At 35.4% G+C, this 25,499-nt stretch overlaps 1 protein-coding gene across 1 annotated transcript; it reads left to right on the plus strand.

Moving 5' to 3' along the window:
- Positions 1–5,118: 5,118 nt before the first annotated feature.
- LOC104000758 (cullin-associated NEDD8-dissociated protein 1) lies at positions 5,119–24,939 on the plus strand. The gene is made up of 29 exons (XM_009422887.3): positions 5,119–5,483; positions 7,436–7,520; positions 7,614–7,783; positions 9,341–9,551; positions 10,710–10,878; positions 11,183–11,312; positions 13,338–13,452; positions 13,568–13,725; positions 13,812–13,935; positions 14,223–14,273; positions 14,362–14,444; positions 15,648–15,732; positions 15,810–15,911; positions 15,997–16,095; positions 16,971–17,081; positions 17,158–17,241; positions 17,318–17,458; positions 18,760–18,852; positions 18,938–19,059; positions 19,145–19,307; positions 19,395–19,634; positions 20,417–20,665; positions 20,755–20,940; positions 21,019–21,165; positions 21,259–21,375; positions 22,182–22,350; positions 22,766–22,843; positions 22,943–23,081; positions 24,293–24,939. Exons 2-29 carry the CDS (start codon positions 7,485–7,487, stop codon positions 24,387–24,389), a joined length of 3,669 nt encoding a protein of 1,222 aa, XP_009421162.2. The 5' UTR covers positions 5,119–5,483; positions 7,436–7,484; the 3' UTR covers positions 24,390–24,939.
- Positions 24,940–25,499: the final 560 nt, after the last annotated feature.

Here is a 25,499-nt window from a genome sequence, read left to right on the forward strand (position 1 = left end):
GATAAGTGATTATAATAAATCGATAATCTCGAGTTGTTATATTTGTGTGTTACATTGGTTAAAATTACTATCGGTTGGAATTATCATTGGACAGTTCTATCTGTTTAGCTTGGCCTATGTCGACTAATAGTTTGAACATGTAATAAGGAGCCCTTGCTAGGCTGATAGCAGGAATGATGGCATGGAGCGTTGATGAATCAACTACATATGGTGTTGACAAGACAATTGTATCACTCTTGTTTTAACACATACCCTTCACTTCCCAAGAAACATCGTGGATAACTGGTCATGAAGTATAGTTTGGTTAGTATCTGTTATCTATATAAGTGACGATAAAATAGTTGATTCATGTCATTTTACTTAGTAAGTCCAAATCGGTTACCAACCTTGGTAAACCTAACTCATGTTGCCTAACTTGGTAAGCCCAACTCAAGTTCTTCGGTTAGGTAGTATTAATATAGCATGTCGATTAAGCATCAAAAATTCGATATGTTCTTGACTAGGTATGGTAGCGAAAAAATATGTTACAACCAGGCATAGTAGTGCACAAAGGGTTATAGGGCTACAAGTGGTGATGCTAGGGGCCAAAGAGACCAGACATAATGATACATAGAGGGTCAATAAGGCTGCATGTAGTGGCGCTATGGTTTAAAGAGGCCAAGCATAATGATGCCCCCCTAAACCCATCAACATGTAGAGTCTAGCACATAACATATATGAATATCCCTTCAGCAAGAGTCATTTTTGCTACAAAGTTGATGACGGCTTGCACTTTAATTGCTTGTCATATGTGTCCTACAAGCCAATCAAGTAAGTGATGATACGTATGACTTGACACGTAGTCTTTTTGCTTATTATTATCATTTGACATTTTATCACTTTATATTATATGTTGCTTGAATATATTGTGATGTCAATGGATCTATGTAATGGGAATCAAATCGTGATGAAATCACGATAATGAGACCGATTCGCTTTTAAATACATATCATAAATAATCCCGGTCATAGGTTACTCGAAAGCAACATCAAGATAAATGGATAGACTAGTATGCTGTATACACATCCATATGATGGATGTAGCTGGTCTCATATCTGCTCGTGCGAGGACACTATGGATATAGTACAGGTGCTCATTGGAGAATGAGTTCACTAATTGATCCGCTCACGGAATGCTGGATGGTTGATGATGCCTTATTATCAGACAATGATTCTATAGTCCTAGTGGTGTATCTAGTCCTTAGACTTGAGATACCAAGGATGTCCTGTATGAGTACTTCATTCTTTGATACCAGATTTATAGGTTTGGAGGTTCTAGATTTAGCACAGCCGGTCATCGGGAGTGATAGTTAAGGACTATTGAGTGTTGATAGAGGATCATTCACTTTCGATATTATGAAAGGAATATCCCATGTGTTCTTGCTCAGACAAATCCATGGTCAAGGTCATTCGGATTGAGAGAGAAAGAGTTCTATGAGATAATCCGATTAGAGCAAGACTTGAGTAGATACCGTATGAGTCTAACAGTACTATGCTCGGTATACGGTCTCTTGGATATTATATGGATGAGGAACTATAGGTACGTGGTAACTTAGGATAGATAAGTCCAAAGGATTGGATTTCCCTGTATTGTCCAAGGACTACGGCGTAGTGGCATAGTACGTCCGTAGTCGATGAGTCGAGTGAATTATTACGAAGACAATAATTCACTGAGCTAAAAGGAGTTTTGACATGTATGACTCATAGCTAGCTCGATATTGGGCCTATATGACATATATGGTAGGCGTTGCAATGAGTAGATGTTCAGATATGAGATATCCGTCGGAGCCCCTATCTTATTAGATATCCAATAAGCCCCTGAATTATTAGATCCTATGTATAAGATCTAATAAGAGCCAATAAGAGATTATTGAATAGAGATCCACTAATCTAAGAGAATTGTGTAGTTGAATGAAGATCCAATACCTAATAGGGTATGATCCATTAGGGTTAAGTTGACATGAGACCTCTATAAATAAGAGGGAACCAATGGTTCATAGGCTAAAGCTTTTTGGGCTACCTCTCTTATTCTCCTCCTCAAATAGCAGGTTTGAAGTTTTGAGGAGCATCGTCACAACCCTACTATATGAATCACCTCCTTCACCCTCTCCTAGAGATCTGTAGGAATTCAGGGATATACGATCTCCCTAAGTAATATAATATTTTATATACGTAGTTTTAAGTTCTACGGTTTTTGCACGTCAATCTTCACACGACGACGAATACATCTTTGAAAAATTAAGGATTTTATTTTTAATGCTCTTCTGCTGCCTTGTGATATCTCCCCTAGATTTTCTAAAATTAATAGCGGTTCAGCTTATAAGAAATATCAAATTTGCTAAGTCCAATCACCTATTTAAGAAGCCTTATCGTGATGTCTGGCTTATAGAGGATCTGATACATTCTATCAAAAAAATAATATGGTGAGCTTATAAGTAGAGGCAAAGCTTCCTTATTATCAAAATTTAACCGATAAGTTAGTTTTTCAAAATTAGGATCAAGGGTTTTTGCATCTTGAAGTACATGACTAATATAATATATAAGTCTTTGAATTCATTGCTTGTAATATATAAGTATATGACTAATATAATATATAAGTACATGACTAATATAATATATAAGTTTTTCAATACCGAGCTTATAGTCACTGGTTTTACATATAGGTATAGGTATAGATCTTCCTACGGCTGAGGGTTAGAAAGTTAGGGAGGAGTCACTGGATACTTTTTTTGCTCATCAAATGCTTCTTGACACTATTTCATCAATTGAAAATCATTTAGACATTTTAAGATTTTGAATAATGATAAACACCGATCACTTATTTAATATATAATTCAACTAAACAATGTGATTCAACCAGCTAGTTGTTGAACCTCTTTAAAAGAGCCTAGAGGTTTCATGTTAATAATGACGTGGATCTTCTCCAAGTTTGCATCCATCCCTCTTTAATATATCATAAAGTTCAGAAATTTTTTTAAGCTCGAACCAAAAGTACACTTGGTTGGATTCAATCGTATTCAAAATTTTTTGATGGTGGCAAATATTTCCCCAAGGTTAGCTAAGTGTGTGTCGATAGAGCGGCTCTTTACCAACATGTCATCTACGTAGACCTTTATGTTTCTGTCGACTTGGTACTAGAAAATTTTACTAATTTATTTAATATGTAGTTTCTATACTTTTAAAACAAATTAATTTAATTTGATGAATATTAACCTTTCTCAATGATGAATATTGTGTGTTCCTCATCCTCTTATGTCATTTTAATTTAATTATATCTTGAGAAAACATCTATGAAAGTAACCGGCTCATGTCTAGAGATAGAATCGATAAGCTAATTGATTTGGGGAAGGGAACTCTATCATACGAGCAAGCTTTATTAGGGTTGGTATAATGAATGCACATTCTTCATTTCATATTACACTTCCAAACAAAAAATATATTAACCAACCATTTTGGGTAGTGGACTTTGCGGTTGAAGCCGATCTATAAAAGTTTTTTGACCTCCTCCCTTATGGCATCTTGATGGTCATGAGCGAATCTTTTGAGGTTTTTGATAGACTGCTTTATGCTTCGAGTTTATATTGAGTCGATGTTGGGCCACACTAGGATCTATTTTAGATATATCACTACTTGACCATTCGAATATTGATGAATTCAATCGTAGGAAATTAATGAGCTCCTTCTTCCTTTCTTGAGTAAGGCTAACCCTACTTTAACTATATGATCTAACTATTTTGGGTTTAGAGGAATTTTTTCCAATGGTTCCCCTGCCATAGGGTGTAAAGCCAATGATTAAGGATCTCATCGATCCATTGCGTGAATGACGATGTTCCTTTCTTTAGAAGGGTGACTGATGTCATAGAACATCATCTGGATTCCTTAAGATCATTTTTTATTTCCCATGCTACTAAACAGGTTGAGAATTTAAGTATTATGTAATAAGTCAATACTACTCCTAGTATTCAGTTGAAAGTACGTCACCTAATGATAGCGTTATAAGCCAAGGGGATATCGATAATTAGAAACTTGATTTTTATTATCTTTGTATTATAACTAGTCCTCAACGTTATGTTAAGAATCATGATTCCTATTAGGGTGACTGACTCTTTTGTGAACCCAGTAAAAGTGAAGGAGATAGATTGAAAGTCTTTGGTTGATAAATCAATTTTCTAAAAGGCATCATAGTATAATATATTCGTAAAGCTTCCTGCATTAATCAAGATCTTTTTAAATAATGCATTAGTGATCATGAGGAAAACTACAATTTGTGATCATGATGCTTTGGGTATAGGTGATCAGTCACTTTTTGCCCGAACACAATGGACTGATCTCCATTAAGATTGAACCTTTTTAGTTATTAGTCTCTTGCATACATCTTTCGAACAAAGTAACTATTGTAACCCCAACCCTAGTTATGCCTTTGCTTGACCACTTGGCTTACCCGCTCACCAACCCTAGTAAGTGGCAAAGAGAGGGGAGGGGGGCAATTGCCATTGCTTATCGGCCCTCACTTGGAGGCGTATGTGACGAGAGAAGGGCAGGGTGGCGATCAGCATTCATAGGTTACATGCGAAAGCATAAGCGACCAATGGAGGGGGAGTAATCAACGTTACCTGTCAGTCTGTGCACAAGGCGTAGGTGGTCAAAGGAGAGGACGGGAGCGGTTGGTGAGGGATATAGTCAACCATGTGGGACGAGTGAGAGCTGATGTGCGGAACTACTAAGCGCATGACGATCACACATGGGGGTGGAGGGGGACAACCAATGGGATAGAGGCACTGCTAAACGTAAGTGGAGATATGACGAAAGACGATAACTGATAGACGTAAATTAATTATTATTTTTAAATATTATGTGAGAATTTTTTAAACTTGGAGCGGTCTCTAACAAAAATCCAGGATTTTTTTCTTTAAAAAATTCGCCCCTTCAAATTTGAATATAAATATTTTTATACTTATACCAAAATCAAGTTCCGACCTTGCTATTCTGGCATCCGATCCGTTTCCTCTTTCATCCGCTACCGTCCGTCGCTGCATCAACTCCATCGATATTAATCCAACGGTGGCCTGGAAGATCCCTAAACCTAGAACAACCAAGTTTTCCCCAACCCCTCACCTCAGTTCGTAGTTCACTTCGATCGCATCGATTCCTCTCGCTCCCATCTTCCTCCCTCCTCCCGTCGTCGACTGCTGGGAAATATCTCTTCCGCGGCACCGTCGCCGCCATCCACGCCTTTGAGTCTCCCGTTGAAGTTGGAAGCCCATCCTTCCTGGTGAAGTGGCACCACCAGCACCACCGCTGCCGATCATCTGCCAGAGGATGCGCGGATGATGACGAGTTCAAACTGCTCCTAGGGACGCTCTCTTCCTCTCACCATCGCTGGAGAGCGGCGAGCCATTAGGTTTTCGGACACAGTGGCAGCCTTTGGCTCGTGCGATCATCGAGGTTCTTCCTATCTTCTTGGGTTTTTCAGATTTGTATATAGGGGTTATTTAGTGTAGTATTTTGTTATAGAATAAAACGAATGCAATGCGTCTTTGCCCGACAAAGATTACAAAAAAGAGTAGGATTCGGGAATGAAATTTTAAGTGCAAACATCTATAAGAATGCACTACTGTATATTTCTAGAAGTTCAAGATCAGCTTATTATCCTCGACTTGTATGCTTCTGATACGATAATAAATTTCAGTTCAAAGTCCTAAGAACTCGGGTTGATATTATGTAGCTAGCCAACCAAGTTTGATATTAGAATCTATTATAGACTACAATCAGGAAACATCTAACTGATAACCGGATCAGGTTGAGTTTCATGATTAGATGCATGGATAAATATTAGGTTAGACACGGATCATATTTTAGCCGACTGGATGGGATAATTGTATGCCAACTTTTATGTCTATGCATCAAGATGTTAACAGAAAAAGAACGGGGTAATACTGAAAGTTCTTGAAAGCTCTACCAGGGCATATTGGTTATGATGGTTCCATCCTTTTCTTGTTTCTACTGAAGGTACTGTTTACGAGAGTGAAGCAGTTTGCTGATCTGTAGCAAATGCTTAGTTATGTTATAAATGAAAAGTTCTCAACCATGTCTTTCAGGTCTTGGGTTGGTGAAATTTGTTATATTTGCTGCCTTAGCTTATGGCTGCAAAATTGTGGTCTTTTCTTTTGATGTCTTCTTCTTTATTGTTAACTTTTGACTTCTGAAAAAAGATATGACTTTATCAGGATCCAGTACTGAATTCCTCAAGTTTTTCCCAGTTCAGAGGATCCTTTTACAAGTTTATGACACAATATTGTTATCATAATGAATCATCTACATCGTTATAAAAAATTTGAAACAAGAAGTAAACTATTTGTTGTCAATTGTTTGTTTTAAGTATATCACACAAGATATGCTGCTGAATTGGAAAAATGATGAATCACTTGTTTTTGCTGGTGTTATCTATACTAGTTAAATAATTTTCAGGATCAGGTCCTTTAGGACAATATTTGAAGTTTAATATTATTCTTAGTGTTAATTAGAAAAAAAAGGCTGCAATGTGCGAGTGTTAGGGTACCACATAGCAGAACGTGCAGTAAATAGACACATATGCATCTGCATATTAATATATCTTAAATAAAATTAAGTATAAATGAAGAAATATACAATGGTCTAAATTACTAAGGGAAGGGAACAAATTTTTATGCACCACTCAACATGTAACCTCTAGTCTTTTCAATGCCTGAATGGCATATCTTTCTAAATCTGATTCGATATCTATCAGGTGAAAAAATAGAAGCATGTACTTTTGTCCAAATTCCTTGATGATTTAATTTAAATGATCAAATCCAACGCAGGTTGTAGGTAGCATAGATAAGATTGCTATGATGGTTGATATAGAATTCACTGTTCCATTATTAGTTCCTAAATATATGCCAAGTCCAAATAACAATTCATAAGTTGACACAATATTAATGGCATTCATTAGCTGTTCTTAAGTAACAATTTATTAAAAAAAAGTTGAGAAGGTGCAAGGGATGTATATCATTTTATCATGGACCACACAATATTACCAAATTATTACTGGTAATTGGAATAATATTGGTAAGAATGAAATGTAAATCACATATGTGACCATGTTTTCATATCGCATGCAGCATGGACATGCTAAATTTTACATATACAATAATGTGACATGTTATGAATGCATCGCCTTATGCAAATATGTCTGCATATGCATATTCTGCATGACCCGTATACTAATTTAAATACTGCTCAGTATTATTTCTGTTGTTCTATAGTATATTAACACAATATGCTTTAGGTTTATAAAGAATCTAAGCATCCTTAATTTGAAACTTCGTGACCTTCATTTCTAATGCACATATAATAATTTTGCAAATTTATTTCTGCAGGCATAGTACAAACCTTGAGTTGCATCCAAGTCTGGTAAAAGCTTTCAATATGGCAAATATAAGTATAACAAATATTCTGGAGAAGGTATGCAACTGTTCAAAATTTTATTCTGGTGCTTCTGCTGGATATTCTATTTGTGGGCTCATTTTGATAGTGGCTTTGATGGTCCATTTCTAGATGACGGGTAAGGATAAAGATTATAGATATATGGCAACATCAGATTTACTTAATGAATTGAACAAGGAAGGTTTTAAATCTGATTCTGATTTGGAGATGAAGTTGACAAGTGCTGTCCTCCAACAACTAGAAGACGCAGCTGGAGATGTATCTGGTTTAGCTGTGAAATGGTTTGCTTTCTAAATGCTATTTGATGCATTTACTTGTGTCTGATTCCTTGGATTGCGATGCAGCTTATAAGTATTGCATAAACGTCTTGTCTATAGTCTTGTTTAACTGGTTATGATCATAATATTTGCTTGTTATATGGTCTTAGGAATTTATTTATTTTTTTAAATTAGACTATCATTATAGTATGCATTTGAAAGTTGAAATTTGTTGAATTTATGGTTAAATAATCTTTATGGTGATTCACCTCCTGGATACCTTACGAATAAAAACATTCTTTTAGGGTTGACGGAAATTCAGGAGTTCACTGCTACATAAAACATTGATGACAGTTACCGTTTTCAAGGTGGTTAATTAAGTCATTTTGCATGATTCTGCATAATTTAACACATCTGATTTTTATTAATTTTTAATAGGTAGCAAGTCCTAATAGGAAGTGGTGTGGTCTGATTTGTTCAATGATTAATACATGGTGAAGTTGAGTTGTTAATTTTGTGGACCAAAACTGAAGATGAATATGTCATCTTTTTATTATGCATATTGATATTCATAATGGAGTCTGGGAGCTGAATGTGCACCAGAGATTGGAGAAAGCATATCGTGGTTTGGAGTTGTTCTCGTGTTATTATGCTTATCATGAACTATCCGTTGAATATTCTTTTTTAGATCATATCTCATCTACGAAGAGTTTTTATTTTATGAAAGGTTTTTAAACATTTTTTGCATTAGTTCCTCCCATGTGAGATAGAGCCTTCACTTTTCTATTTGATTGGAGACCATTCTTGATTTGCTCAAGATGTCTCCTCAAGAGAGCTGCCTTACAATTTCAAGTGGTATCTGTATGTACTCCACCATATCTATTCTTTTCACTTTAAACATCACACTGTTATGTAATTGGTTTTTTCACAAATGAAGAGATCAGTTATCGCGTGCTGTACTCGATAAGCGATCAGAAATTCTTTGTCTTCAAACATATGTTTCTATTCTCCACATGTACTAGCTTAAAGATTCATGTTATATTGTTAAATTATATAACATGACTGGAAGACTGGAAGGGACAATATGGATTAGATGATTGACTTTTGGCAAAAAGTGAATTAAAATTATCTTAAAAATTACATAGAATATTTTAGAAATAAAAAGTGATGTTTAAAATTTTAAAAGGAACTGTAGCAACTAATTAAGATTTTTAGCTACAATTGATACTTTTGCTACTTCTTAGAAGTGTAAATATGTAGCTGTTCCATGATTATCTTTCTTTGGATGAATCGAGTAGTCTTTGTTTGATCTTGTCTAAATAGAAATATTTCTGACTGCAATAACCGAACAGTTGTTCTTCAGTTAGTTCTTGGTTGGACTTCGGTAATTTTTTCATGTGCCTGCAAGTCTGCAACCATCATGTACCCAAAAGCAATATGTAAATCCTGTTTATCCAGTTTATTTTGTTGTATGGTAATTTATACTTCTTGATCTTGATGTACAAATCATGTTTGGTTTAGGTGCACCTCATTAATTGAGCTTTCTTCCTTGCTGGTTTTTTTTTTTTTTTCTGTATATAGTCTGGCTCCTCTTGTCAAGAAGATCAGTGAGGACAGGATTCTGGAAATGGCCAACAAGCTCTGCGACAAATTGTTAAATGGGAAAGATCAACATCGTGATATTGCTAGTATAGCCTTGAAGACAATAGTCTCAGAAGTTAACACAACATCCCTTGCCCAACGTATTCTAGCTTCTCTTGGTCCTCAGTTGATAGAGGGCATAACTAATCCTGTGAGTTTCTTATAATTTCTTTCTGTTTAGCTATTGTCTGTGGACATCTTGTGGCACTTTATCTTGACCATATGAAATTTTTAGTTGAAGCTTTTTGTTTAATTTTTTAACGACTCTTATTTCAACATGCACCTTTTTTAGTTTTTGTTATCCTATTTAGCTGCATGTTATATTTTCTTTCCGTATAATTGGATACATGGAAAACATTGTAGTTCTACAAATGTTTCCTTAGGGATGCAGGAAAATGAACATTGTACTTTTTTGTATGAGTTGTTTTCCTATCCAACATATTTGTGAAGGGAAGATTGGATGCGCTGTGAATCTAGGTTTTGTAGATGTTTGTGTTGAGATTCTTAATCAGAAATCATAGAGAACATGTTGCTTTCCTTCTTCCATCCACTTCCTTGCGCTTTGGTATTATAGAGAGAATGTTGAGGCAGTGTACGTCTTTCTTTCTTCTTCTCATGTTTTTATGACCTTTTTGTGTTACATATGTTTTTGTTGCAAACTATGAAATATGTTATCTCAAATAATGTAACAACCTTTTTTGCTTGGACTACTCTTATCTACCAAATTCACAGATTTATGCGTTGGGAACTTTTTTTTATGTTTAGGTGTTGACGTGGTGCTGAATTTGTTTGATAAGTGAATAGAAGAAGAATAATTTATCGTGACTAGGATTCTTTCTGTAATTGCAATTCATATTCTGTACCTGATAATGTAATCTCATCATCTTGTTGTTACAATCAGTTAGTTCATTGTGTATTATGCACAGGCTCTACTCTTGCCTTTCCTGATTGGTTTCTGTCTTTAATTTTTTTTCTTAAGCGTCTTACGTCTAGAACTTACATCTGTTTGATGACTATCTACATTCCTTGTGTTCTTTGTTACTTTCATTGTACAGCTTGCACTTTTAGATGTTTTGCTCTTTTTGACACTTGGACTTCTTGAATGCAAGATCTAGACCTTTTATAGTTATAGAATTATTTATTTTGATTCAGTCTTTTGTTACTTGCGATGCATTATCCTGATTATTTCATTGATATGTCGAAGTACTAGATTTTGCAATCTTCTGTGCTGCCAAGAATTGTTGTTTGAGTTTAAAGAAAAAATTCTATGCATATTGATGATACAAAAATATTTTTTTATTTCTGCCAGGGGAAGAGCACTGAGATTAAGTGTGAATGTCTTGATATATTAGGCGACATGCTCCAGAGATTTGGAAACTTGATGACAAAAGATGCTCATGAGGAATTGCTGAGTGCACTTCTGTCCCAGTTGGGTTCTAATCAAGCCAGTGTTAGAAAGAAATCAATTCTTTGTATTGGTGAGAAACTAGTTATTTCCAAGGGGTTTTTGCCTATGTATTCTTTTGAAGCTCCAAATTTCTCTCTTTTCATATATTTGCACATGTACACTGTTGTATATATCTCTCTAGAAGGAACAATTTGTGTGTATATACATGTGTGTGTGTGTGTATACATGCCATGTGCATGTGTACCAGTGTTATGAAACTTCTTAGGCGTTTATCAATCCAAATAGCATATTATCCATTTCCATGTTATAATTTTGTAATGAAATAAATATTCTCTTGATTAAAATTATTTAATAAAGTATCTTCTTGCTTGTAGCTTCTCTTGCCTCAAGTTTGTCAGATGATCTCTTGGCTAAGGCGACATTTGAAGTTGTTCAGTTGTTGAAAAGTAAGAATATAAAACCTGAACTTACACGAACAAATATTCAGATGATTGGAGCTTTAAGGTAACTTCTACTTGAGATCTTATTCATTACTTCCTTATATTGTGTTCTCATGGTGTTGACATGCTTTACTTATTCTGTATCTATGTGATCACTATTTATTTTGCCTGCAAAATAGGCTGGTGTTCAAATTGAGTTTATGTACATTGCATTTTCATCAAATTGGATCACTTGTGTTATGTTGAATTCATCTGGTCATTTCTCTGAATTCGGAATGGACACAGAGATGTTTTGCCTATAAGATATGTGAATAAAAATATGACGGATCAATATTTTAATAGTCCTGCTTGTTTTTGGCATTTAATCCCATTTCACAAAATAAAGTGCAACTAGTGAAAATTGTATTCAAATTATTAAACCTGGACTTGTGCTGACCATCTGATGGCATGTATCATTGTTTTTTGAGTCAGATATTCTTCTGACTGTAAGCTTAGACAGCAATTCATGGCTGAGTCTCCAGCAGTTAATGTTGTATGCTTAAAGAAGAATATCACTGGTTGTTACCTTTGGACAGAGGAAGAAAAAGGCCTTCTAGTCCCCAGCTATTAGGAAGTTGGTTGCCCAATATCACTTGGAATCAAAGTGATGTAGATACTGAGTTGTAAGCAGGATCATTCAGTATTGTCCCATTGTTTCCTTGTGACAAACATCAGTTAGAATGTCTCAGCTTCTCCTATTTGCCATTCGAGTTTTGCATACATCCTTTCATGCCAAGAGTGGTTCTCACAACAATGAACTGGTGGGGTTTTCAGAAAATTTTTTTTTTCAGCTTGTCAATGCTCAAATTCATTTGCATAGTCCGTGATGTAAAACCTTTTTCCTTATGAGTTCAGCGTACACATAGTTCATCTTTAGTTGTAAATCTATTATTCAATGCAACCCCTGAACAGTCACTAACCTTGATCACCGGCTCTTTTGATATAGATTATAACTTCGATAAGAAAGCAGGAGGTGAGGGTCTCTGATAAGTGACAACTTAATTGTTATTTAATATTTCAATATTTTGGAAAGTAGTGTTTGAGTATAGGGATGAAATTTTGGGTTTGGAGGACATGCTATTGCTAACGCTAGTTTATTTCATCGTTAGAAATTGCTCTGCATATTAAAGCTTGAGGAGGGAAATATGCTTGAGAGAAATTAAGAGTCTAAAGCTGGTCTATGGGACACCAAAGGGTAGCTACATCACTCGCCCATTACATTGGCCTTAACCTGACGCCTCTCCTTTTACAGCTTTTGCACCTACATTAGCTTTTTCCCCGAAGGTATACGGCACTAGGCCCTGTTATAGTGGTATGTTAGTCATCAGTTTATCAATTGACAGTGACCAATACAAGTCAGGAAAATGACATAATAGTAAAAATTTTCTACGAACTTGTGATTTTTCTTCAAATCCAATAATCTGAGCCTTGTAATGGTCAGCTTCGAATGATTTTAGCCAGTGATCTGGTGTTGGAGAGGAGAATAGTTAGTAATCAATTTGAAATAGCAAGACATGGCTTCTGATATTTTCTCATTTTCCAACCATCTTTAGAATATGATTTAGTTTCAATCAGTTACCATTGGCTTCATCTGTTTTTCGACAAAAATTGGTTTTGATCAATCAGTATACTGGGTCTGGCTTACAAACCACCTGTATCCAGACAATCATCCTGGTCCCTGTTTCCTTCTGATGATACGTGCCACATGTAATGGCAGTATACTGTAAAAAGTTAATCCATTCTCATAGGTGTCTCTTTGAATGTGATTTTAAACCATCCTGTAGAAGTGGTGGAATAGTGTTTGAAGGCATGATGGAGGAGATTTACCAGTTCAAAGAGCATTAATAAAGCAACATTGTTCTCTGTATATATGTATTTCTGATATTCTGTTGAGCGATTTGTGTGCAGACTGCTATGTTGAGTTATACTTATATGGTTATACCAACTCTTATTATGTATATATTTACCAATATGAAACTTTAAGCAAATCATATATATGTCTGCTATCCAAAATATCTTATTTGAAGGATGTCTGTTGTTGTTCTTTTAGTCGCTCTGTTGGATATCGTTTTGGACCACACCTTGGTGATTCGGTGCCGTTGCTTATTAATTACTGCATGACCGCCTCGGAATCTGATGAAGAACTCCGTGAATACAGTTTGCAGGTACACTCAAGCAATGATCTTTTTTCACTGCATTGCAATTTCTATAGCTTACATATTTTTTGAAAATAAAGAAGTTTGAAACTTGCATCAATGTACTTTTTCCAACTTCTTGCAGGCATTGGAGAGTTTTCTACTTAGGTGTCCGAGGGACATATCTCCATACTGTGATGACATTCTAATTCTAACTATGGAATATTTAAGCTATGACCCCAACTTTACTGATAACATGGAGGAGGACACTGATGCTGAAGGGGATGATGAGGAGGAAGATGAGTATGTTGCTCAAACGTTTAAAATGTACTATTGAGCTTTATAAGTATTTTCTATTTCTAATATAGTCTTATTACAAATTCTGACAGTGAAAGTGCAAATGAGTACACCGACGATGAGGATGCCAGCTGGAAAGTTCGAAGAGCAGCTGCAAAGTGCTTACAGGCTATTATCATGTCACGACCGGAGATGCTTATAAAGTTGTATTATGAGGCATGTGAAGTACTATACTTATTTTTGCTTTATTTGCATGATGATGTGGTTGGTGCTATATCCTGATAATTGGCCATTTTCTTAACAAGATGGACTAAGTCCTCTATAGCTGCAATGTCGATATATGGCTGTTTGTTGTAGTTGATATCTAATTCTGTTTGACATACATGATCACCTTTATGAATCTTAAATTAGTTTGTTATACCAATTTCATACTGAGCATAAATTGTCCAGTTGTTCCTTATCTTTTTACTCATGGTCTATGTGTGGTCTGTTGCTGTTTGCAGGCATGTCCTAAGTTGATTGAAAGATTTAAAGAAAGAGAAGAGAATGTCAAGGTACTCATAGATCTATCAAAATATTAGTGTTGAACTAAGATATACTGACTTGTATATCTTAATTGTACAAAATGCCTTTTCTTTTCAGATGGATGTATTTAACACATTTATCGAGTTGTTACGGCAGACTGGTAATGTGACAAAGGGACAAGTTGACATTGACGAGTCAAGGCAAGTAGTTATTCCATTGTAATCTCAAGTTAAACTGTAAATGCATCTTTTGAGTGCTGTTTATGTATTTGAACCTTGTTATGGGCAAACAAAACCATGCAAACATCACATAAATAATGCAGAATTTTAGATATCCAAAAGAAATTAGGGTCAAACTGATATCATCTGTTACTTAATGGTTCTCATTTTTCTAAACTTAGATTCTGCAAATTGGGATGGTTCTCAGCCTTCGAGCTTCATGTAGCTTTTATGGAACTTAAGTTCTAGATCAAATGCCAATGTCAATTTGCCAAATTGCTCATATGTCTTCTGAGGGGATTTTGACATGCTGGTTTAGTCAATAAAGCATTAAAATCAAATCGGTGGGGTATATCAGATGCACCTTTCTGTTGAATAGTCTGTCAACACTCCCAACTTCTGAAGGGTTGTCATCCACTTACTAATTACCAATCATAGAACTATGATCATCATGGTTGTCCAATTTAATTTTCCAACATCCAGTTGCTGATTTCTTACTAGAACTGTGGTGAACTTTCATAAGTATAGTGGCATCCTCACATGTTCTGTGGACCTGATATCCATAATGAAATCTTGAATCAAGTCAGCCATGATTCACAGTTTCTGTTTGATGGCCACCATATCAGCTCCAGTGGTGCCAATTTCTGCTTGGTCAAATAAGTTTACTGTGAATCTTATTTAATTTAATAATACCGATTGCTTCATTAGACTGCTAGATGAAAATTGCCACTGCTCAATTTTTTGTGTTACATGAGTGCAATGGTGATTGTGTGGAGAAATCTGATATCAATTTTTTTGATAGATACTTCTCTTTATGTTCTTTCTTCTCTTGGTTTTGTAGCCTATACTTTTCTTAATATTTTTCATATTTTTTTCCTTCTTCCTCTCCTTGCTCTTTCATTTTTTAATCCAATCTCTTCTTCCTCTCTGCTGTGTGATGATCTCCAAGCATGTTGATATTATCTCGTCATCTTATTATCTTGCCATCTTCAAATATTGCTTTGACTGTATCTCGGGATGACAGTCATTGTTTCTGAAGCAAAAGACTATAACTTTTTTCCTTGGACAAACCTTTTACGACATCTTGGTATGATGCATTTTCTGCTGGTTTTTGATGTTCAATTCCTTAACTAAAGTTAATATGAATGACATTATCTTGCTTTATTTGATTCTGGTTAAATGCAGTCCACGATGGTTATTGAACCAAGAAGTGCCCAAAATCGTGAAATCAGTTAACAGACAACTCCGTGAAAAATCTGTCAAGACTAAGGTAGGATTTCTTCCGACATCTTTTCTTGGCTCAGTTATTTTCTGGTGTTTGTAAGTTCCTCCACTATATATGTTCAGGTTGGGGCATTCTCGGTATTAAAAGAACTTGTGGTTGTCTTACCTAATTGTCTTGCTGAGCACATTGGCTCACTTGTTTCTGGGATTGAAAAGGCATTGACTGTAAGTTATTTCTTGGTGTTATAGTACAACTCTGTCCTTTTCTAACAATCGTATATAGTGACTATATATTTGCTCCTCTTCCCAGGACAAATCTTCCACCTCGAATTTGAAGATCGAGGCCCTTGTTTTTACTAGATTGGTTATGGCTTCACATTCACCTTCTGTATTTCATCCATACATCAAGGTAAAATAAAATCCTTCTTCCTTCTTGTGGACCCACATATGATATTTAAATTTTAACATTGTAAGAGACTTCAATTGGACAAATTCTGTTTAGCTGTAGTATGAATAGTCATGTTTTATCACCAAATTTGTTGAGGGAGTGATCACCTTCAAGTTTTTGCTTTCTACATCTGATTTTTGTAGTTTTTTATGCATATAGATCATGAATCCTTCATGTCTAGGTTATGATAAACTCAATTTCTCATTTTGCACACTATTCCCTAACATTCCAAATTACATTGCACATTTGTTGTTGGTTTATCATGGCTTTGCTTTTTATCAATCCTAGTTTACTTTATTAATGTAACTCCTTTTTGGTTTTTGGCATCGTTTCGAGTTTCAAAGAGTTTTTTTTTTTTTTTTTTTCTGTTGTACTGTACCAATGTATCTACTTGGGGGTGAGCTGTGCTAATGTTGATTTCTAATGATGTTCTGACATTCCTGATGTTGATTTCTGCTGGCTGGCATGGAATGTGCTATAGACTTTTGACTTTCATATCATGTCAAGACATTACAAACATATGGTGTGCTGGCAGTGCTTCGGACACACACTTTGTCAACACCCAGACAATACTGATATTTTTAACAAGTAATTAGATGATAATGTCATAAATTTTAGTCTTAACTAATGTCATGCATCATAACTGAGCTCCATGCATTTTTTTAACTCTTCAGGGTGCAGGTAAATAATGTTTATTGGTATGGTTCTAGTTGCAAATCTTCACAGATAAATCAATATATCCATCATATCTGGCTAAAGCGGCCTTAGAATAATTTCTACCGTGCACACTAATTTGTTTTTTAATTTGGTCATTTTTTACTGCCAACATACTTCAGGCCCTCTCTAGTCCAGTTCTATCTGCTGTTGGTGAAAGATACTATAAAGTAACTGCTGAAGCATTACGTGTCTGTGGAGAGCTAGTCCGTGTTCTTCGTCCTAATTTTGAGGTAATTACATTTAAGCTATATTTTACTCTCTATCACTTGTATGATCAGCGGTAACTTGAGTTTCTTTGTGGTGTAGACATCCACTTTGGACTTCAAGCCATACATCAACCCTATTTATAATGCCATATTGGCACGTTTGGCAAATCAAGATCAAGATCAGGTTGGTTTGAAGTTTCTCTTTGGTTCTTCACTTTGAACATCTTGCTTCATATATCTAAATAATGGTTTCATCCCAGGAGGTTAAAGAATGTGCTATATCTTGCATGAGCCTTGTAATTTCAACTTTTGGTGATAATCTACAAAGAGATCTACCTGCGTGCCTTCCCATACTCGTTGATAGAATGGGAAATGAGATTACCCGACTCACAGCCGTGAAGGTTATCCTTTCAAGACTTTATATTAAGATGCAATTTGGTTTTGAATTTTTTACTTTTATGTGAATGCTAATTTATTCACCTTCTCTTTTTGAGTAAATATGTCAAAATTATAAATGAATTTAATTGCTGTAATACTCTGGATACTAGAGGAATAAATAGATCATGATAAAATGTGGGTGTCTTGCTTTCACATGCTATAATATCTTTCTATATATGTAGAACTTAATAGTGTTATAATGTTACTTCTTAAACAAAATTGTAATTCATTAAACAGTTTATTATGGTTTTTTTATCAATTAAATTTCAAATAGCAGTGTTTTATCAATTAAATTTCAAATACTACTAATACGTGGACATGATACTCTAGGACTGCCATATAAAGGGTCATACAACATATATATTTTAAATTTCTATTATTTTGGTTTTCTATTTAATTGCATGTTTTCATAAAATTGATGTAATAAAACTTTTACGGCTTGTTTTAACCTAGGGTCTAAAATTACAACTAAGCAATATAAAGGAGAATTGACAAATTTTTTATTTAAGAATGTTCATTTTTGAAAAACTATATATGCAAAATCATACTTGTGTCTATCTTTTTGAAAAATTTGAGAAAGTACATCTGGAGTACTATCATGTGGCTTCTGCAGTTTTCTGGTGGACGTGAATTCTGGTAAGATGCATTGCATGTATGCCTTGTCTCCAACAAGAACATCTATTCATGTGGCGATAGACACATCTGCTGATGTTTGCAATGGCATCCACATATGTACTTCTATAAACTCATGATTTATGTCCAAGCAGCATTTATTTACTTGGAAAAGAATTCCTAGAAATTTCATTTGGAAATTGAATAATTCTCTTCAACTTATATGTCTCAAGCTAACAACAAGCAACTCATACTGCAAGCTCTGCTGATTGTTAATATATCTTGTACAATGAGTAAAAAAATTGCTAGTCATATCATTGTAGACATTTGGTTTCTGTAACATGTAATAACATATGGTTAAATCCATTTCCAAAATGTCTAGACTTATCAACTTACAGGTCATAAAATTATTGTTCAATATCAGTTGAAACTTGAAACTTACTCCCTTGATTAATTGGATAAGTTATGTATTCTGCTCAAGGTTGGCGTGGCCTTTGCAAGTGATGAATATCAGTTTATTATTATTATTATTATTATTTTCCTTCTAGGTGTTGATATTACATGGCCCCCTTGTGATCCTGTCATGGTCAGCAGTGTTTGCTATTGCATTTTTTTTTTCTGCTATGCTACTAACAGTATCTCATGGATGCAGGCATTTGCTGTAATTGCTAACTCACCTCTTCGCATAGATTTGTCATGTGTCTTGGAACAAGTTGTTTCAGAATTAACAGCATTTTTGCGGAAGGTATAACATAAACAGTTCATGTCATTAAAAGATTGGTGAATTTGACATGATGATGTATCCTAAGATTGGTATGCTTATTTTACAGGCTAACAGAGCTTTGAGGCAGGCAACCTTAGGAACACTAAACTCCCTTGTTGTTGCTTATGGCGAGCAAATCACCTCATCAGCTTATGAAGTTATAATAGTTGAACTTTCAACCCTTATAAGGTTCTTTTGGTTATGCTATATTATCCTTGAGCTACTTCATTTTCTTCAATCCAGCTTCTGAGTTATGAATGTGTTGTTTTGTCAGTGAAGCAGACCTGCATATGACTGCTCTTGCTCTGGAACTTTGCTGCACAATGATGACTGACAGAATATCCAGCCAAAGTGTTGGTTTGACTGTTAGGCATAAAGTTCTTCCTCAAGCACTCATATTAATCAGGAGCTCTCTGTTGCAGGGTCAAGCTCTGCAAGTATCTCATCGAAACTTTGGTTGCTCAAATGTGGAAATTTCTAGTATTTTTTTTGTGTACTAAGATGGTGTTTTGGAAATGCTGCAGGCATTACAAAGATTCTTTGCATCATTGGTTCATTCGGCAAATACAAGCTTTGACGCACTATTGGATTCACTCCTTTCAAGTGCTAAGCCTTCACCACAGTCTGGGGGCCTCGCCAAACAAGCTCTTTATTCAATTGCACAGTGTGTTGCTGTACTTTGCCTAGCAGCAGGTGATCAGAAATGTGCATCCACTGTAGAAATGCTAAAAGGCATTCTGAAAGATGATAGCAGTATGAATTCTGTAAGTTCTTTGAGGGTATTTTTTCGTTCTTTATTGATTGTTTTTTGTAATTTTTGCATCGTTGAGTGATAAAATTTGGGCATGCAAAAAGAAATTTAGTTGCTGGTCTAGTTGATTCTTTCAAATTTTTTCTTATCTTCAACCTTCATTCTTAGCAAACCGGAACGCTCTGCTAGTTGATATTTACTGCAATGTTTCGGCAATTTTTGTTGCTTACCAAGCTATTAATTGATAAACGGCTGAAGTTAAATGATTTGTATATGCTTCTGCAAGGATTGCTGTTATGTGGCACAAGAACGATGCCTTTCTAGCATGATATGAATCTGTGGTCTGATTAGCATCCCCTTGTTTTAGTCAGCACAAGCAAGATTTGGTCTAGCTATATGTTGACACGTTCATTATGTGTTTGCACGACAGGCACAATAACTTTTTGGCATGGCATGTTTTAGTCCATACCTCCTTGTGCTAATTGATGGCATTCCTTGTGCTTTTGAAACATGACAATGAATGATATTCTTGATAATGATCTTATGTTTAATGCTTAATGATCTGGCTATATATATAATGTAAAACCTGGTTGCAGGAAGTTTAAACAATGGACATTTGATAGCCATTTGCAATGATATAGAAATTGCTAGCTATTTATATAAACTACTACACTATTATATTCAAAATTTTTAGCTCATTTGTCGCCGATGCCCTGCAGCCTTTAAGTTAGGGTCGAACAACAGCAGACTCAATTATCTTGTTGAAAAGATTCTAATATCTGTGCTGTTTAACAGGCTAAACAACACCTGGCTTTACTATGTCTTGGAGAAATTGGAAGAAGGAAAGATCTTAGCATGCACGTGCACATAGAGAATATCGTTATTGAGTCGTTCCAGTCTCCTTTTGAAGAGATAAAATCTGCAGCATCTTATGCTCTTGGAAACATAGCTGTGGGCAATCTATCTAAATATCTGCCATTCATCTTGGACCAAATTGACAATCAACAGAAAAAGCAATACCTTTTGCTTCATTCTTTAAAAGAGGTTTCTTTTTTGTTAAAATCATTAATTTCCTTAATTTACATGGTTGTGCTACATTGTGCACTCCATTAACTTCTTGACTTCCTATGTAGGTTATTGCAAGGCACTCTATTGATCAAACTGGCCAAAGTGAGTTTCAGGAATCTAATGTTGAGAAGATATTGAACTTACTGTTTAATCATTGTGAAAGTGATGAAGAAGGGGTTCGCAATGTAGTTGCTGAGTGTTTGGGCAAAATTGCACTTATTGAGCCTAAGAAGCTTGTGCCTGCACTGAAGGTATGTCTTATGACCTAATTTGGAGTAATGAAAATACTAATGTGATCTTGCAGAACAAATAATGTTGGCATTTTGTAGGAGCGCACGGCAAGTCCTACTGCATTTACAAGAGCAACAGTTGTTGTTGCTGTCAAGTACTCAATTGTTGAACGGCCTGAAAAGATAGATGAAATCCTGTACCCGGAGTTTTCTACATTCTTGATGCTAATTAAAGACAGTGACAGAGTAATTTAGTTTAATGGTTGTCAGTTATGTGAATGGACTTTCTAGTTATTTTGATTAATCATTGCTTGTTTTATTCTCCTTCATGTGCTACAGCATGTTCGACGTGCAGCTGTCCTGGCTCTAAGTACAGCTGCTCATAACAAGCCAAATTTGATTAAAGGACTTCTTCCTGAATTATTACCACTGCTCTATGACCAGACTGTTATCAAGGTACGCTAATTCTGCTGTGATTGATTATAGTGATGATTGGACCTGTGATTGCCGGATACACTATTGTCTGTATGAATGACTTGTATGCAGTAATATTCGCCAAATAATTACTACATGTTAAAATTGGTAAAACATGTATGGAATGATATTTTGTAAGATGACTTATTTTTTGTCCCAACTTTACTGCATGTTCAACAGGTTATTTGCGTAACACCAGCACTTCTGAAAGTTGTCTTAATGGGGGCAAAAATTGTACTCTTGATTAAGAAATCCGGTGACTACTAGGTGGATAGAAGCTTCATTTTATTGGTTGGGAATTAACCACTCTGGTGGAAAAACTGTGAAATTCCCCTCTGGTCCTAAATAGTCACAGAAGAATGTGAAGATCATCTGAAAGTCAATAAATTATCAAGCATATCCATATTCAAAGTTTTCTGAAATCACACTCAATTTACTCTTTAAATTGTTAGAAACATTTTCACTGTTTTGCTGTATGTTGTTCTGCTATTGTTTCTCCACCTTTACATGATTTATCTGTTGGCAACTTTCCCTACTCAGTTTTCTGAATGTTGTGGAATGATGTGCATTACTTGTAGCCAAATTTTTGTATAAACTTTGTCTACACTGGTTCTTTAACATCTTTGCTGAGCAAAATGTTTGTGTTAGGCCCATCTGAAATCATTTTGTTGTCAATGCTTTATTTATCACCTTACTAATGCATTTGTGTCTAATAAATGTGAAATAATTATTTTATAGTAGGAATATATTATTGGTTTCATTACTAATGGCATTTTTCTTAATTGCAGAAAGAATTGATAAGAACAGTTGATCTTGGTCCTTTCAAGCACGTCGTAGATGATGGTCTTGAACTTAGAAAAGCAGCTTTCGAGTGTGTGGACACATTGTTGGATGGTTGTCTGGATCAAATGAATCCGTCATCTTTTATAGTTCCTTACCTGATATCTGGTTTAGGTGGTGAGTATGGTTTGAAAATAATGCACAATAGATCATGCAAGACGTGATGAGACTGATGGTCATGGTCATAAGTAATTTCTTTCTTAACTAATATCGCTGTTGTATTTGTCTTGCTGCACATGAATCCATTTTGATAGGATGCTTTAAGGAGGATAGTGATGGTCATGGTGATAGTTCTCTTTTCTTGAGAGTCTGCCTATGACAATATTGCCAATAAATGCTGCATCATTTAAATTATACTAACTAATTAGTTATTGCTTATAATAAAATTTGGTGCCAACATTTCGTGAAAATTCTTCTATGTGATAATATCTTCCAACCATTGAACTTTGATTCTAACATCTTATGATGATCATCATGAAAGATTGCTTGTATGCTATTATTCTAATCATTTAACTCTTTACGGTCTTCCCAGATCACTATGATGTGAAGATGCCATGTCATCTTATCCTCTCAAAACTTGCAGACAAGTGCCCTTCTGCTGTCCTTGCAGGTCTTTGCCTTCTGAAGGAGTAATTTTATTATCATCGGGTGATTAAAATTGTAACTTGCAATTCTTTTCCCTTGTTCTCTTTTTATTAAATTCATGCAGTTCTGGACTCACTGGTTGATCCTCTTGAAAAAACCATCAATCACAAGCCGAAGGCTGATGCTGTGAAGCAAGAAGTAGACCGTAATGAAGATATGATCCGGAGTGCTCTTCGAGCCATTGCTTCCATAAGTCGCATAAGGTTATAACTTTCGATTAATTTTGAAGAAGTAACAAAATAAGTATGCTATTGAATTTATTAAACATATCACTGATTATTGCACAATTAGTGGGTGGGAGATGAAACTGTGCAACTACTCCTGCACAGCTGTTTTGCTAACACCAGACAAAGTCATTCATTGCAATGTGATAGAGCTCTGGACAGGATAAGCTATTTTTTATTATGGGTGGTGGTGTTACATTGGCCTTCCAATTTGATATGCTTCCACAGTTAGTAAATTATGAATATGCTTTTGCCTATGGATAGATATGTGCTCAAACCAAGTGATCTACATACCAATGGGACAGACAAATAAATAATCCATTATTCCAATTTAGATACGTACAGCTGAAAAGGAACATTGCCTTTGATGAATTACCCATAATTCTATACTTTTTGTCCTTGAGGGTTCTAAAAGAGAGGGAGCAGAGTTTTGTGCTTCCTGCTATTTTCTGTCTCCAAAATGATTGTTGTGTCAACTTTCCTCTCTATTGTGATGGTTATGGTACACTTCTCATGTTTCATAACCAGTTATCACTGGTTCATATTGTTCTTTCAGGTTTCTATAGTAGGTTCCATTTGGTATGATGTCTTATTTACCCCTTTTTTTTAGCACATCTCACCATTTTAATTGCACCATATGGTCCTGACAGCAAGACAATTGCTACATTCTTGTCATTGTTCAAGTTGCTGATGTATAATGGGGTGATTATATGATGCCGGAAAATCTAGTTCGCATTTTTTGGGACATTTCATCATGTTACTCAATATGGTTCCTATGCTCTATTGAATTTTTAATGCACCTTTGTGTTAGAAGGCTGTATATATATGTATGATGGCTAGTATCTGTTTTAAACACTGAATGTTTCATGAAAGGAGCCTGATTCCTCAGGACTTGTTTGTTTCTGTTTTTTATGTTCATATTCATTACACATTGCCTATTGCTGGTTGGTATTTCTGGTTGCACCTTTGTGATGGTTGTATCCACATGCTTCGATGATATGCATTTCAGGAGATTCAAAATGTTTTATTAATTGAGATCTGATATGATTTGAGGGAGGGTTATAAATCTTGAGATATGAAAAATGTTCTTGGTTGGTTAATCTGTCTTTGGTTCACTACTTGTAGTTAAGATGCTGCTTCTGATGTGTTTCTCTTTCTTTTCTTGTTTACATCTGTGATTTATTTTTCAGTGGAGGTGACTATAGCTTGAAGTTCAAGATGCTGATGAATAACATTATGAGCACCGCATCACTCACCGAGAAGTACCATTTTGTGCGCTCTGAGTGATGGGTTGGGGCTTTCAGCAAAATTCTTAAGCTGAGTAGTACCTTGAGCAAATAGCATATCTGAGGTTCAATTTGTCTGAACGTGAAGATTCAACTATATCACTGAATATGAAGTTTCTTTTTCCCCAAATGGAATCTGGCCTAAAGGGAAGAACAGATGATCACTGTGGTGTTGCCTCCTACCCAATTTTGTATATTGGTCTTGAACAGTATTTGTTGGTCTCGATTTATAAAACATTTGAGGAAAGAGTTGCTACTGTCCCGTTAGGTAGAAACTTGGTTTGTGCATATTGATTAAAGAAGCTGCTTCTGTCTTTAGTTGGAAACTAAGAGGGTCTTTCTCGACTGATACTTGTGGTGGATGATTCTTATGCTGTAGCTCAAGAGACATGGAGTTTACAGGGTTGGAGTATGCGTTTCATCCTCTATCCACTACATTGCCCCGTTGTATATTCTTGCAAGTTCGCATGCATGTGTCATGCATATGGTTGTGGATTTCCTTTCTTATGTTGTTGTTTAATCAATGGCTTTTTGTCTCTTGAAACTGATGAGATAGCCAGCCTCTTCGATCTTGGTTGCAATTTGTATGATATAGAATCGCACAGATGATTAGTTGGTGCCTGTTCTTTGACTTGAAAGTTTGTAATCAGGTACCAGCGCTACTTGTGCGACCGAATATTGTGTTGTTTCGGTCATCTTTTTTGGTTTTCTACAAGCCTTTATTGCCGTCATACGAACTGATTCACAATGTTAACGAGTTTTTCCTACAATTTATGACTTATTCTATGTCGATCAAATCGTGTTACTGGAATGGAAATTAGAAATGTTCGTGTTTACATTTGTATTCATTAAATAAAAAGATAAAACTGGCCGTAGCCACATGAGACAACCAAAACTAGATTGATTTTTGGCCTTTGCAAATGCAATCTAAGTTAGTGCCCACTAATATAGACTTTCGATTCCAAAAAATACATCATCCCATCTATTTACTTATGTGCCCCTCCATTCATGGATCTCACGTTTTGTTATTCAAATCCTAAAACCAGTGTGTAAGCCTTTGTAATTATTGTCCATCCCCATCTCACTGTTGGAATAGCGACTTTGAAACCTT

This window comes from Musa acuminata, chromosome BXJ3-10 (genome assembly GCF_036884655.1).
Source record: "Musa acuminata AAA Group cultivar baxijiao chromosome BXJ3-10, Cavendish_Baxijiao_AAA, whole genome shotgun sequence".
In the NCBI taxonomy this organism is placed as follows: domain Eukaryota; kingdom Viridiplantae; phylum Streptophyta; class Magnoliopsida; order Zingiberales; family Musaceae; genus Musa; species Musa acuminata.

Bases quoted from the DNA above. Each gene is read 5' to 3' on its own strand.
- LOC104000758 (XM_009422887.3), top strand. From the start codon at position 7,485: ATGGCAAATATAAGTATAACAAATATTCTGGAGAAG. The intron at 9,552-10,709 runs GTGAGTTTCTTA...TATTTCTGCCAG, and splicing joins TAGAGGGCATAACTAATCCT to GGGAAGAGCACTGAGATTAA. The intron at 20,666-20,754 runs GTTTCTTTTTTG...CTTCCTATGTAG, and splicing joins TGCTTCATTCTTTAAAAGAG to GTTATTGCAAGGCACTCTAT.